Source organism: Drosophila virilis, chromosome 2 (genome assembly GCF_030788295.1).
Source record: "Drosophila virilis strain 15010-1051.87 chromosome 2, Dvir_AGI_RSII-ME, whole genome shotgun sequence".
Classification (NCBI taxonomy): Eukaryota; Metazoa; Arthropoda; class Insecta; order Diptera; family Drosophilidae; genus Drosophila; species Drosophila virilis.
The window spans coordinates 22,705,653-22,721,765 of record NC_091544.1 but is presented as its reverse complement, the minus strand read 5'-3'; the positions used below and the strand labels follow the sequence as shown (position 1 = coordinate 22,721,765).

Sequence of the window (16,113 nt, the reverse complement as noted above, 5' to 3'; positions counted from 1 at the left end):
TATTAAATAATGAATATTTCAACAAAAAATGTATGTACTATGATTATTGATTTTTGCGAAGTGGCTATGGAGAGATGTAAATTAGAATTGCAAACATTTTTGATGGCTTCAAATATATCGATCGATCGTAATAATCATTTACATTATTTGTAACTTGCAATAACCTTATTTCAGTTAACTTAAAAACTGTTTGTACTTTGTATTTAAAATCTGAGGTCTTGTTTACATTCATGTAAACTGAGTCCTGAATGTTCGGCTGTATACGGTGTTTTCAAGTCTTTTCAGTTGGAGAATTTTGACAATTCGTTTGGAATTCTTGCAATGCTGCTCGGTTTTGGTTGATATTAATATACATTTCATTTACAGCTAAAGTAGTATACAATCTTTTTGGGTAAAAAATATTTACATACCATATATGTAATATATAATATATTTCAAAAATGTAATTGACTCTACTTTCAATTATTAATACGAGAATTCGCACTTTAATTATAATCTTATATATATAAATATATAGTATATACTTGGTATGATTCTACCAACATCTGTCACATGAATACTGGACCGGCAAGTTTTGGGTGGTTGTTTTCAACATTACCTTCACAAATATTTATATAGAAAATTCGCTGAAAATGCTTATAAATGCCATTTTTATGTACAGTTAACAAGTGTGTAAATATTTGTAAACGGTGAGTGCTTCATTTTTCGTTGTCCAACATTTTTATGTTTGCATTTAAGTAGAAAACCATTTCAATTTTTGTTGCGTTCGATTTTTACAATTATTCTTGTTATCTTTTTCGTTAGCCAGAAGCAGGCATGATTTGTAAAGAAAACAATCGTCAATAGTAATTACAACATAGATTATCATAAAATTATTTTTTTCGTTGGAGATCAATTTCAAAAATTCTCTTTATAGTCAAGATTTTGGAAAACAATTAACATAATTTATGTTTCGTCATTGTTGGATTCGAGAGATTAAACAATTACAAATACTATATTATTACAATTATTTCTTGAGTTTTCCCTCAAGCGTCAAATATTTGTTAACGGCACTTCCTAGTTATGTGTCACATATTAGTTGAATGCTTGAAACATAGACATTTATTTGAAAGATCCCTTTCAATATACATGGAAATATTGTATTGCGACACAATTGCTATTAGCGACTACAAAGCGCGCGGCCGAATTGAATAACAAACCTATTTTAATCGATAGGATCGAGCTACATACACACGTACTTAAACTCGAGTGTGTTTATATAGAGCGAAACTGCACAGTGCACACACAAAAATCAACTTAGGATTAAAGTTTTAAGCGTAACTGATGGGTGAGCCTTAAACGTAAACCTAACACTTAGTGTGAATAATATATATGTATGTATAAAAGGAAGTCTGTTCCCCTATATGATGCGATTAACTAGAGGCATCTTTCGACGATTGTATGTGGGCGGCTGCTGCTGCATCACTTGATGCACCTGCTGCACCTTAACTTTCTGGCCATATTTCTGCTCGAGCTCACCGGCAGGACCGATGGCATAGTTAATGTCAAGCCGTGCGCGCTTGGGCGACCGATAGCCATCATTCGCATTCAGATCGGCTGGGTTAAGCTCAATGATGCTCGATTTTTGACCGTGGGCAATAGCGTGACGCACTGCCTGCTTGTCATCCTCAATATCGATAGCATCGTACAGCTCGTCAACCTGCAGGGAATAAGATTACGAATCATTAACATAAGCATGAGCACTTGTAAGTTTATCAATCTCACCTCAATGTCGAATTCGGCGCTCTTCTGCGCGACTAGCAGATGATGATCAGTTGGCAGGTGATTGGCAGATTGATTGCTTGGCTCATACTCATGAAGCACGTGATCCTCCTGAACGTTATCTTCATCATCACTGTTCGTCCAGCTAGAAATTGAAGTTAATGTGTTAATAGTGTTCATGGAAAATACTGTATCGGGTTTCATTTTTCGTTTAACTTACTCAACATTATCATTGTCCTCTTCTTCGACTAGCATCGCATCGATCATAGTGTCATCAAAGTCGTGCTCCTCTAAATCAGAAGATTCCTCAATCTCAGATTGCGAATCCAGCTCCACATCAGAATCGGCCGATCCATGCTTCATTTCGCCACGCTCCAGGGCCTCCAAATGCTCGGGATAAACCATAGCGCCGCGTATTGCGCCTGGATCCTTGCGCGACCACTTTTGCACCTCCTCATCCATCTTACAGATACGTTCTGGATTCATGGCCCAGCGGCATCCCTTGCGTTGATTTCCGTTCGTTGCCGGCCGCTCAATCTTCTCAAAGCATTTATTCAGCGACAAATTGTGGCGCACGCTGTTCTTCCAGCCGCTAGGAGCATTCTCAAAATAGGGAAAGTGCTGGCATAAGAAACTGTAGATTTCCGATACGGGCAGTGAGCCTGCACGCGAATTCTTGAGCGCCAGCGCAATAAGGCAGGAGTAGGAGTAAGCGGGCTTCGGAAATGCGCTGTTCATGGCCGCCGGCAGCTTCACCTTCTGCTGCAGTGGCTTGATATTGTTACTGCTGCTGTTGTTGTTGTTGTTGATATTGTTGTTGATATTGTTGTTGTTATTGTTGCTGTTGAAACTGTTGTTGCTCAGCGCGGCAAAGGACAACGGTGAGGATGACGTTGTGGGACGGCCAGTAGTAGAGGAGCAAGTGGACGAGGGCGACCCAATGCTGCTCTGCACATGCATCTGATGATGCGGCGAGTGGGCCGCCGATGCAATGCTTTTGGGCGCATTGCCACGTTTCTGAACACCGCCCGCGTGCAGCGTCGTAATGTTATGCAACGGACTCGCTTCACGATCCCGCTTGAGCACGATGTTGCCATTGGAGGTGAGCGGTGCGCCGTTGGGGGACTTTGCCGACGTTTGCTGCTTCAGCTTGTTGTATGTGGCGCTGTTGGCAAAGGTCAGGCCACCAATGCCGGGACCCAGCTTAATGGTGTTGGTAGCGCCGCCAGCCGTAAGCAGGCTGGTGTTTTTGGCAGTGGCTTTTGTCTCTTCCAAGCCGGACTGCACCTTGCGCAGCTCAGTGCCCAGATCCTTGCGCACAGCATCCACTGCCGATGAACTGCGACGCTGCAGTGCAGAATTGGTTGCCATTGTAGCCGGCGCCGTGGTACCACCGCCGGTCGCAGCCGACGACGAAATTGGCAGAGCCGAAATTTGCTTGGGTATGTGCGCCATCACCTGCTCTCTGCGCATCGAACCGGCGCTTACTTTCATCTGTGCTGGCGAGAAGGTCAAATGCGATTTGTGCTGATCGCATGGAGAGGCGGGCGGCGCCTGTCCAGCCGCAGATCCCGCTCTGCTCTGCGTCGACTGGGCACCACGCGACTTTTGGGGCGATCCAGAGCCAAGCAAGGAATTCGAGCCGGAGTTTGAGTTGATTAGCGGCATCACGGATATCGGATTGACACATGCCCCAACATCCGCATAATAATCGGCTGTGGACCAGAAATTGGCGCAAGAACCCATCCACTTGGCTGTGGGAGAGGCGTGCAGCGCACTGCTGGCCAGCAGATTTGCATTTGCATTGTGTGTCGACGATGATATATTGCTGCTGTTGTTGTTACTATTGTTTATAGCCGAAATGGCTTCCAGTGCGTGATCGAGCGAGGAGGTCAAGTCACTTGAGCTGCCCACAACGTTCGCAATCTCTGCCCTTATGTCCACATCCAACATATCCTGCATGGAGTCGGACACATAAAAGTCCAGCGAAGGCCCCGCCGCTTCCTGTTGGCAAATATACATTATAAATTATCTAATTTATTCGCAAGCACTCTTGTCTGCTTCTTAACAATTCATTAGATCTTTGTCAGATTATGTTCACCTAGACGACAGCTTCTCAAGCCTTTGTGGTGTATTATCAAGCTTATTCAGTTTTTTAAAGAACAACTTTATGTGTGGTAAGATATCTTGACCAGACTCTTCATTTACTAGTTATAGAGATAGCTGCTCAATAAGAGCCAAATCTTATCAAGATCGTGGGGCAAAATATTTGGTGTTCCACATTTTCACCAGACTCAGCATTATAGAGCTTCACATATCTGCTTAATCGTAAGGCGAATGACTACAAGGGTATTTAATCGTCGGCGTGACTTGAAAAACGGTGTGACCAAACTTTACGCTCAACAGTGTTAAAAATGCTGCCAACTGTCGTTAGATTTTCAAAATAAAATATAGATATTGTTTTCCACAATATATTGAATGCATGTTTACATATTTCTTCTCAACGTGCAACTTGTTGACGTTCGTTACGCATTCCATCACACAAACATGCATTTCGTATATGTATACATTAATATGTATGTATGTATGCATGTATGTATACACTTTTCCTTTTCTACGTGCGGTAACAACAAGAACTGCGATGTTCATGGGAAAGAAGCAGGAGCCGTTGTTCAAACCAGTTTTACGCTCAAGGCAGGCAACGAAAGGCAGGCACAGGCTGCATATGGCACAAAACATACTTCTGTACATACTTACATATATGCATACACACACACACACATATACATATCAACATATATATTTGTATGTATGTATGTATGTAACTCGGCGCCAAAGTAATGTCCAGCAACAACAAAATTGACTTACAGCACATGCATTCAAAACATGCACACACATACGCACATGTGCATAATAGCGCCTGAACTTGGAACATATACGTATACATGCATACATATGTATGTATGTAAGCATGTATGTATATTTGAGTCAGAGGAGGCAACCATCATAAACCGGAAATCAGTAAAATTGAAAGTTTTATACAATCACAGGCTGAAGTGGCTGCTGAGAATGTAAATATAAGTACAAGCATACTTAGGTACATATGCACATACATAATTATTTCTTGGTCTAGCTCAAATATCAAATTTACAGTATTTATGCTACAATTTACAGCCGCAAGCTTAGTTGTCTTATATGCATGCATACATGTAGGGATGACCATTCGATGGCCTTCACAAGCACTTGAGTTCTTTATGTTCATATTATTTTATTTAGAGAAATTGGTGAACAAGCGTAAACTTATGATTATTGTACATTTTCCGACATGTATTTCAAAGACAACGAGCAACAGCGAACACATCTTTTCATTGACTCTTCTAGCTTACAACTGAGCTTCTCCTTCTTGTATTTTTATCGATAAATCTATCGTTGATTAAATATCCATAGCAGGGTTGCATATGATAAGTGATTTTATATTACCAAATGAGTATAATGCCAACATTATACTCGCCTGTTTAATTTAACTGATTGTAAGTTCGACCACTCCTAGTTCTGTTTCCAACTCCTACACTCGGCCATCCTGACTCTTCATTCGACCCGAATGACGACTCTTCTGTTAAATTAGCATTTGGCTCCCATTTTTTCATGTATTCTGCTACAGTTGTAGTTTTCCCTGGACCTTCGTGGTCGCCTACCTTTTCTACGTCATATCTACCATGGTTTTGAATCTTTACTATTTTATATGGACCAAAGAATTTAGGTTTCAATTTTAAACCAGTACCATACTGTGTTCTCTTAATGGCTACAAGTTCGTTTATTTTATAATTGGACTCTTTTTTGCGATGTTTATTAAAAGATTTTCGGTTTTCCTGCTGTATTTTTGCTATATTTTGCCGCGCTTCTTTACGAACTTCTTCTCTTTCGTTACTTAGCTCCTCTATAGCAGCTTCTTCTAATAGTTCTTGCAAGTCCGATATTCTTTTAAGTTTCATCTCCACACCAGTCAACAATCTAAACGGTGAAACTTTAGTGCTTCTTGGCGGCGTACTGTTGATTGTTTGTTGAACGATATCAATATGCTTATACCAGCTACAAGGATTTTCACGACATAGTTTAGACAACATTGGTATTACGATTTTGTGTATACGTTCTACCTGGCCGTTTCCTCTTGGAACTCCTGTAGCTATCGTAAGATGCTGTATACCTTCTGTTTCACAGTACTCCTTGAACAGGTTTGAAACGAAAGCTGCACCCCTATCTGATATTATGCGCTTAGGATTTCCAAACACTGCTGCCTGCCGTCTTAGTCGATCTACAACTCCTTCTGCGGTGGTATTTTTTGTTGGATAGAGCCAAACAAATTTTGAAAACGCATCGACTATCACTAGAATATAGTTATAGTTTTTACTTGTCTGTTCTATTGGACCGACATGATCCACATGGTACGTGCCTAAGGGCTTGTCTTCTTTGTCAATTGGTGCCAAAAACCCTTCTTTCTTGCCTGATTTGCTCTCAGATATTATGCATTCTACGCAACTTTTTACAATTTTTGGCACTTTTGACGATAGCTGCGGAATATAGAATGTCTTCTCGATTGCTTCTTGAGTTCGTTTTGCTGAGAAATGCCCTTGCTTGTGTGCAATTCTTATGATTTCGTCTTCCATCAGCGATGGTACTACTATAAGTTCCTTGATGGGATCCTTGTATAAAATACCATGCCTAACATAAAAATCTTCGTATGTGCTACAATCCAAAACAGTTAGCACCGCTCGGACCCAATCATCTCTCGCTTGTGCTTGCTGCAATCTGTGCTGCAGTGAGTCTTCAAGCATAAGACAGGATACGCGGCTTAAAGCATCAACATGCCTCATTTTGCTGCCATTTCGATGCTCAATACTGTAGTCAAAATCTTGAAGGAAGAGTGCCCAACGCGAGACTCTCAATGGAATATCTCCACGTTTTTTTATGGTCAAAGCGAAAGCGTTACAGTCGGTCACAATCTTAAATTTTATGCCAAGTAAGTAAACGCGCCACTTTTTCAAGGCCTCGACTATAGCCAGCACCTCAAGCTCATAAGAATGATACTTCTCTTCTGAGGGTTTTGTTTTCCGACTTAAATATTGAATTGGATGCAACAATTGATCGTCCGAGTCTTTTTGCAAGAGTACACCACCATAACCATTCATTGAGGCGTCCGTATGCACTTCAGTCTTGGCTTTCGGATTATATAATCGCAATACTGGAGTACTAACTAATGCTGATTTTAATTGCCTGAATGCGACTAGTTGTTCTTCATCAACTTTAAATTGCACGTCTTTCCGTAACAAATCGGAGAGCGGTTTGGCTATCAGCGCATAGTCTTCTACAAAGCGCCTAAAGTACGATGTTAATCCGAGAAAACGCTGCAAACTCTTTCGGTCATGCGGTATAGGAAAATTTTGAACTGCCTGGGTTTTTCTTGCAGATGGTCTTATTGTGCCTCCCTGTATAACGTACCCTAAAAAGTCAACTTCCTTCATGAGAAACTGGCACTTGCTCCACTTAATACGCAAGTTAAACTCTGCTGCTCTGTCCAGTACGCGCTTTAACTTTTGGATACCTTCATCTATATCCTTGGAGGGAATTATAAGATCATCCATATAAGTTACGACTGTACCATCCTGTACCAGATCTACAAGAATTGCATGAATGAATCTGGAAAATACAGCTGGGGAGTTCGATATTCCAAAAGGGACGAACAGGAATTCATATTGCCCTGCACTTGTTACAAATGATGTAAATTTTCTCGAATTTGGCTCAATTGGAACATGAAAAAATCCGTTTGCGAGATCAAGTGTAGTAAACACACTTTGGCCCTGCAATCTCTCAATCACATCGTCTATTAAGGGCATTGGAAAATTGTCCCTCGCGATCTTTTCGTTTAGACGCCTGTAGTCACAGCACAATCTTTTGGTACCATCTTTTTTCGGAACGAGGACAACAGGAGATGCATACTCCGATGTACTTGGCTGTATGATCTTTTCTTCTAGCCAAGTTTTGATTTGCGAATCGACAATAGACTTGTCCGCATGTGATATGCGCCTTGGGCGTTCGAAAACTGGACGCTCATCATTTAACAAAATTTTCATTTCAATTGGACATTTCTTCTTCATTTCAGGTGAATAGTTTTTAATTATTGCTTGAACTGCGTCTGCAACAGGTTTTTCTAAGTGATGTAGATCGATCTCAGCCTCCTGATTTTCTGCAAAAAAACATACATCTTTGAATTCTTGTAAAAGCTCTATGTCTGGCTTCTTATTTTCGACAGTATCTTCTGTTATTGTTGATGTCTTGTCAATTACTCTCTCGTTTGCATTGTCCTTCACTTTGGGTCGAAATTCTACGAAATTTTCCGATACTATTAAGTCCGCTTGCTTCAATACGCTGTTTCCTATTACAGCTGAGTATTGGATGTCGTCTCTGCTCGTAACATGAAAGGTTATATCCAGTAAGATACCATCAACTTCGACTTGAGTGACAAAGCTTCCCAGTGTATTTAGCTCACTATTACAGATACCAACAAGACACTGTTTTTCATTATTCAGTTCAACTTTTCCTAGCTCTTTAAGGATATCATCGCGTATCAGACAGAGGTCACAGCCTGTATCGATTAATGCAGAGAAGCATATGTTCTTACAAGACAACTCCTTAAAAATGCATTTTCCACTACTGTTGGCCTTGTTTATCATCGTGTTCGCATTTTGGCCTTCTTTCTTCTCCACTGCACGCGATCCTGAACAGTTAGCTGCCTTATGCCCTGGTTGAGCACACTTGTAACATTTTATTGGCTGTCTACATTCTCTGGCTAGATGTGATGGATCGCCGCATTTGAAACATTTCTTAATTCGTTCTTTATTCAAGTCAGGTTTCTTTTCTTCGGTATCGTTATGCATCCTACCCGTATTAGACGCTTGAGGGCGACTACTACGGATTTTCTCATATACCTTGATTTGTTCTTTTAGTTGCTGCAGAGTCTTGGCCTGATACAGATTACTTTTGTTACTCCTCGAGTCAGGTATTCCCTCAATAAAATATTCTATCAGGCTTGAGTCATCCAGGTTAAGAGGTCCGCCAATTTCCATAAGGCTATACAGATATTCTATATAATCTTCACCTTGACGCTTACGCCTATTCCGCAACATGCGGTGGACGTCTATTGATGAAACTACCGTCCCAAATTCTTCCAATAGCGCTTGCTTTAAAGATATCCAATCTGAAATTCCATGCTGACTGCGCACGAATAATTTTGCTGCACCTTTTAGTAATTGCTTTGAGTAAATAAATTTCTGAAGGTCGTTCCACTGCACTGCCAAAGCGTTATCTTCAAATTCATGAATCCATTTTTCAACAGCTGGTTGATTTGACCCATTGAATTGCGAGAGTGAATCTTCAATGTCGCGTAATGTAAACGTTGTTCGGACTATCTGCATTGGTGAGCTTTGACGGGTATGAGCCGACCCAGCATCGTCATACTCAGATTCATTATCGTCAACCTGCAACCCATAATATTCTAAAAGTCGGTCTTGCAAAGTTTGCTTTCTACCTGTTGTTACCAAACTAAGTGCCGATAACTTTTCTTTTAATTCGTTAACTCTTAACGCCAAAATTTCGTCTCTGTTCATTTTGTTATCGTCGTTGCTCGCTTTTCACAATGCTTAAAATTGAATCTTACAAATAAACAATTCAATGTACTTAACTTAATGGTATAAGTAATTAAACTCTTATGAATCAAATTTTAGTTTTTTTTTTCAGCAACTTTAGAAATTATTAAATTATTATATTCGTCTGTCTTAACTTATACTTTCACTTTGTGTTTGCTTACACTTAATTTCTTCTTTGTTATAATTTGATTCTTTGAAAATTTTTTACTGATTTAACACTCTTTACTCAACAACTAGTTAATTATTTTCATATAATGACGAAATAACATACTCTGTTGTTGATCTGTAACTTGATACACCCTGTGATCATCGTTGTCGTGTTGAAGCACGTTCCAGTCACACGCTCTTTTATTGAAAGATTCCGCGCTCTTCGCTCTTCGCCTCTTTGATCTGCAACTTCTTATTTCATCACGAAGTGAAAATTTTGCGCTATCCAGCCTTTGCTACGCAGAATTTAAAACATCGCCTTCTCGCTTGCGCTTATCGACCACTGTCACGCAATACACGACTGTTTGTCTCGCTCTTACTAGAGCTCTCTAGGCATACTTCGCCGCTGTCGCCATTAATCCTAGACGATTCTTGACTTTTTCCATTTTTTCCAGGGCATACGAATTTTAATGAATTTTCATGCACCCGCTTCGTTTTATGCTCCGATTAATAGTCTTGCATACGTTTGTACTCGTTAATCAATTTACGAATTTCACAATTTCTGTCTATCCCACTTCTGACACCAAATTTGTAGGGATGACCATTCGATGGCCTTCACAAGCACTTGAGTTCTTTATGTTCATATTATTTTATTTAGAGAAATTGGTGAACAAGCGTAAACTTATGATTATTGTACATTTTCCGACATGTATTTCAAAGACAACGAGCAACAGCGAACACATCTTTTCATTGACTCTTCTAGCTTACAACTGAGCTTCTCCTTCTTGTATTTTTATCGATAAATCTATCGTTGATTAAATATCCATAGCAGGGTTGCATATGATAAGTGATTTTATATTACCAAATGAGTATAATGCCAACATTATACTCGCCTGTTTAATTTAACTGATTGTAAGTTCGACCACTCCTAGTTCTGTTTCCAACTCCTACATACATTCATATGTACATATATTATGTTGCATAAACATATTCTCATATTTGTTTGAAGTGCAGGCAGGCAACTGGTCGAGCTAAAATCAACCACCGATAAAAATGTTGCCGAGCTAAACATGTTGCAGCAACATTTACTTGAAGCTAAACGCGACAGGCTGCCGGTTAACAGCAAATATACGATAAAAAGGGGAACAAATACACATACATATACATATATACAGCATATGTAGATGTGTTTGTGCGTACGACCATTAAAAAAAAAAACAAAAAACAAAAAGGGAATAAAGCCATACATAAACAACAATTTCGCAGCAGCGGCTCCACCACGAACAGAGCAGGAATACAAACACCGCAAAGTTGCGTGCGTGTGTATGCATAACAGCGAGCAACGAACAGCGACGTTGACGACTTGTTCATGTTAAAAGCGATTGGAAGAGAACTCACTGAGTACACTCTGCTGCTCTTTACGATGAAAACATAGAACATCGACCGCGCAACAACAGAGTTCTCTGTTGAGCGCACAAGCAGTACAGTTGGCAACAAAACATCCCGCAAATGAAACACCAACAGAGCGAGCTAAAACTCAGCGTACAGCGGTCGTCTGAGCACTTTTTGTGCTGAGCTGAGGGTATTGCTTGAATTCTGTTACGAAAAAGGGTAGTAGGCGCCAGTTTAACAGTAGACACTCTCAACATCTACGTTTTGCCATTTCGTGTTTCGGTTATTAGGCGCAACTCCACATTTAGACGCACTTTACAAAAAAGCTGCTAGCGCCTGTTACTTGCCGGTGGGGGCGGTTTTTTGTTGGCCATGAGCGTGTGTCCTTGGACACATTCCGTCTCATTGACCCGGCCCTGGTTCTCGTCTGCTCATGCTGAAAATCAATAGATGCGGCATACACAACGCCTCGCGTCGCATGCTTCACGAACGATGATAAGTTGCATAATTTAGCAGGATATCATAAATGTACGCACGCTGTCCATGTAGGCGGACGCTCTTTTATCAGTCCCGAAAATGTTGTGGGATGTAAGCACCCACACCTATCGCACACATCTTGTGTCTGGCTAGCTTAATTTTGGGCAATATTCACGGCGCATTTAAACCTTTGCAGCTTCCACAAGTTCTGCGACTTTTTGTCGTACTCTGGAATCGTTTTCCCGCCCATGTCGATGTCCAGCTAATGCACTGCTGCGCTCTTCCCCTGCCGTCCAACACTAATTTGGAGCACGGCAGGTGTTGCACATTTACGTTTAATGTTCTTGAAAAGCGGCAGCTGCCTCACCATGGACAAGAAGAGAAGAACCCAACTTTATTCGGCGCACTCGCTCGATCCTACTGTTAAAAATATCCTACATACACATGTACATATGTTGATAAGTTCTGGGTAATCCTATTCGGGCACAAGATATTTTGCAAATGCATATTATGGTAAGATGGTGACATATGCCAACTTTTGAAGGGAAGATAAATATCTCGAGTAAAAAAAATTAATCCCGTTACTGTAGGAAATATATTTGGAATATTTCGATGTCCAGATATCTATGTACATATATTCTATGAATACACATAAATTATAAAATTGTTCTAAATTTCAACTAAATGTATTTTTGATTTGTAAATAACTAAGCAAAAAATAAGTTACAGTTTTCGTGACGAGTTTTCCCCCTAAATTACATAAATAATTGCGGATTGTCCTACTCTTCATACTTCACTTTTATGGATCGTCATTTGTTTTTTTAAATATATGTATGTATATGTATTTAAAATGAGTGCGTACGTACGTGTATATGTACATACATGTGTGTGAGTGTGCTCCGATAACCTTTTGTCAGGCTGGCAGACAAACCAGGCGGATAGACCGGGCGTTCGGCCGGCAGCTGCAATATTGAAACTCAGGGGTTGTCCCTGTAGTCAATACAGACCTACACGCATACACGCATACACACATACATACATGCATTCCGAATAAATATGCTTGTATATGTATGTATGTAAGTTAATATTAATACATAGTTGGTACTCTGTAAGTTGTGAGCTGCATTCACAAACGGAAAGGAAACTTCCTGCTTCTAATTGGTTCTATTTGCCGATGTTCTTGGGTGGTAATTCATATCACCTGCATAGGTAAGAGTGTTTGTACATATACATATGTGTACATACACACGCATGCAAACGATTGGGAAGGAGTTTCAGTGTTTCCTCTCGCTCTCTCGCTCTCTGTCTACCCGACGTCTGCTCTCTTTGTTTGAAAAAAAAAAAAACAAGAAAAATAAGGTTTTTGAAAAAATGTGCCGAAATAAAAATGCATTGAACAGGCGTTCAAAATTGGCAGCAGGCAGACGAAAGGCAAAACATTTGGAAACTTCGGTTTGGACCAGCTGCTGACTCCTGGATAACCTTTCGAGTTGTGCAACATTGAAATGAAAATATGCATACATGCTGACATGCATGTACATACATCCATACATACATATGCAATTGAGCATTCGGCAGGCAGCATGTTGAACACTCAGTGTCGCACCCTTGGCTCAAATTATGTCCTAGACACTACGCCTGGGGTGCAGCATTTCCTATGCCGCATTTTTGTTTGGTTTTCTTTAATTTGTGTGCGCCTGTGTATGTGTGTGTGTGTGTGTGTTTGTGTGTTATCGGTAATTCCTTTTTGGTGCCTTCGCCTTTGCAGCTGCCGTGCATCTTTTGTAGTTGCTACTACCTCACCTCAGGCTGTTACATTTCTGTTTGCGCCGCTTTCACCTTAAAATTTTAATGGCTTGAGACTCTGACACACAAATCCAAATCAGATCCCAGGCGCAGGTAGGATAAAGAGACATATGCCCGGCCATTTTGCAGCCGACTAATGTCTTTTCCGTTCTTATGAGCGCCTATTTGTAATTTACATTATGGTCCAGAAGAATCCGAAGCATACACACAATTCAGTATCAGAATCAGTATCAAATCTAAATTAAATATAAGTTGTCCCCAAATGGGATCCCAAAGCGTGTCACTGCACACGGTACACGGGTGCCTGGGCCGTGAGAAAATCTATGCGGCATACAGCTGGGCGCTCATATTTAAGCAACAAACGAACGCGGGCAGCCCAAAAGAGAGACAGGTTGCCTCACATGAATGTGAGTTTGAGTTTATTCTTTTTTTTTTTTTTTTTTGTTTTGTGCTGTGGCTTGTGGGTGTCTCATTTACTCACTCAAACTCAATTTTGCCGGCCGGTCGGCACGTTGAACTTTGAAGTTTATGTATGTGTATGTTTGTGTGTTTGTATGCCCTCTGTTTTTTAAGGGAGAGCAAGAGAAAAAGCTTTTGATGGGTGACCGTTGAGCGGTCGGTCTTACTCTCTTCCCCTCACAACTTGTAGAGTTTGAAAGCAACGTATAAGATAAAAGCGTTTCGCTGTGTTTGCGTTTCTTTGTTTCTCCTCACTCACAACATGCACACACATACATGCATGCATACACAGACACACACACACGAATCACACTTGTGGCTGCTCTAATGCGTGTGTTCGGTTTGTGTGCTAGTTTTTGCGAGTTGGTACATGTTGCATTTAACAGGCGCACATGCTTCAATAAAAGATTGCCGCTGCTTATCATGCTAGTAAATGCAAAAACTTTGTAGGAGGTCAGGACTAAGATTATTAATATTAACTAAACATGTTAGTGTGTTGCTGCGAGGCCCATGTGCAAATTTGCTCTAAAATGCGAAAAATAAATAAAAGACAAATGTGCGTTTCCCCAGCTACAAAAAAGGCAGCCGCCAACAAAATCGAGGTGAACGTTTGGCCTTCAAAAAGTTTAAAACGCAAAAGCAGAAGATACTCTAAGAGACAAACCAACGAAGCAGCAGCTCAAAGAACACTGACAAAACATACTCATATACGGAAGATACACATGCACATGTCCATGTATTGTTCAACAATAAATGTTAAATACTTACGCATGATTCAACAATGTACATTTAGCGAGGTTAAGCCACGAGTGGAGAATTAGAATTAGAAGAATTCTGCTGATATAAATGATGACAACAAAAACCAACCCCCCCGTTTCCGCAACTCAAACTTCAACGAACAACAGCAACGTTTTCGCCGCTACTTTTACTGGAAACAATTTTTAGTACACACAACAGACCGCTGTTGAGTCAGCCATAACATTGGCGCCACCCTAACATAAACTTGGTCTCCACACACAATTATAGCCAAGTTAATAACCCGAAATATAAATACTGAGGCATAAAAGAAAAAAAAATAACCGCTTAAAGCCTCAGTAAAGGAAGTCAATTTTATTAGAATGTATGATTTAATATACTCTTTAATATTATCGGCTCTACTTTAAACAACGGCTCTGTTCCGGTTATGAACGCCTGTTTGTCTCCTAAACACCCCCATAAATCAACGGTGCCAATGAGTGGGACTTAAGAGCAAATTCAAAGCAAAGCGATCGCAAATATGTACATACATATGCATAACATACATGTGTACATTAGTGTGCGAACTACTCGCTGTGTTGAGCTGGCGAATATAAATTTAAAATTTGAACGTTACGAAAGCGAATCTGCCGACGAGCACAAAGCGAGCGTAGCAAAAACCCAACAACAATGCTTCGCCGCGCAATAACAGTGTGAGAGAGGGGTCCGAAGCAAACTGTTCTTGGGGCGAATACGAAACAGTGGAGGCCCTGTTCAGATGGCAGGGGAATGCAGGTGCAGAAATACTAGGAAAAATTAACGTTGGAGAGCTGATACTGAGAGCTCTGCTTTTTAGACTGCGGAGAATTCGCATAAAAACGAACGTTACAAATTTGAAAATGAACGATAAAAGCATATATCGTTGTATTGGTTAATGTGCTTATATGTCTTACCGGCCGACAAATATGAATTTGCTAATTTTTGTTTGTCTGTGTTGCTTTCTTGCTTTTCTTGAATAAATACTCGCACATGTGTGTGTGTACATTAATGCTCGTACAATTGTACTTACTGCATATTTACTGAAGAAACCCTCGTGAATACTGCTTGAATAATCCTCCAATTCGAACATGTTGTAGCCTTTTAATTTGCAGATTTACTGTTGCACATGAGATTTGTTTTGATCACTTTCCTTAAGTCTCCTTTCTTAATCCGTTTGTATGTACAAAAACCGTTACGCGTCCGGTATAAGAGAACAACCGTTTCTTTCTCTGCACTTTGTATTTTATGATTTATAATACACTTGTATTACTTTTTATACTAAATACATTTTTGTTTACCATTATTTTATTTTGCTACTGGCACATTTCTTAATTATTTTTTAATTGACTTCCCTTTATCGGCAAAAATAATATTTACAAGCAATCACAAAATCCCGAACCGCGCACACGTCCGCTCTGTTCGGCCTTGTTGTTGCTTTTGACTAGGGATGTTGATGGCGTACTACGATATCGATAGTTCGATAATCAATAGATGAGAACACGATATTTGTGCACGATAATAGAAATACGGTTGTGCTATCGATATAATTTAAAGCCGACTAGGACTTATTGTTACTACAAGAGCACTACAATTTGTT

General features: G+C 40.2%; 1 protein-coding gene across 1 annotated transcript; it reads right to left on the bottom strand.

Moving 5' to 3' along the window:
* Positions 1-1,078: 1,078 nt before the first annotated feature.
* jumu (jumeau) lies at positions 1,079-15,961 on the bottom strand. The gene is made up of 4 exons (XM_002052998.4): positions 15,547-15,961; positions 1,982-3,765; positions 1,765-1,906; positions 1,079-1,699 (listed from the first exon to the last, which is right to left on the bottom strand). The coding sequence occupies exons 1-4, from the start codon at positions 15,604-15,606 to the stop codon at positions 1,400-1,402; spliced, it is 2,286 nt and encodes a 761-aa protein (XP_002053034.1). The 5' UTR covers positions 15,607-15,961; the 3' UTR covers positions 1,079-1,399.
* Between the last annotated feature and the right edge of the window lie 152 nt (positions 15,962-16,113).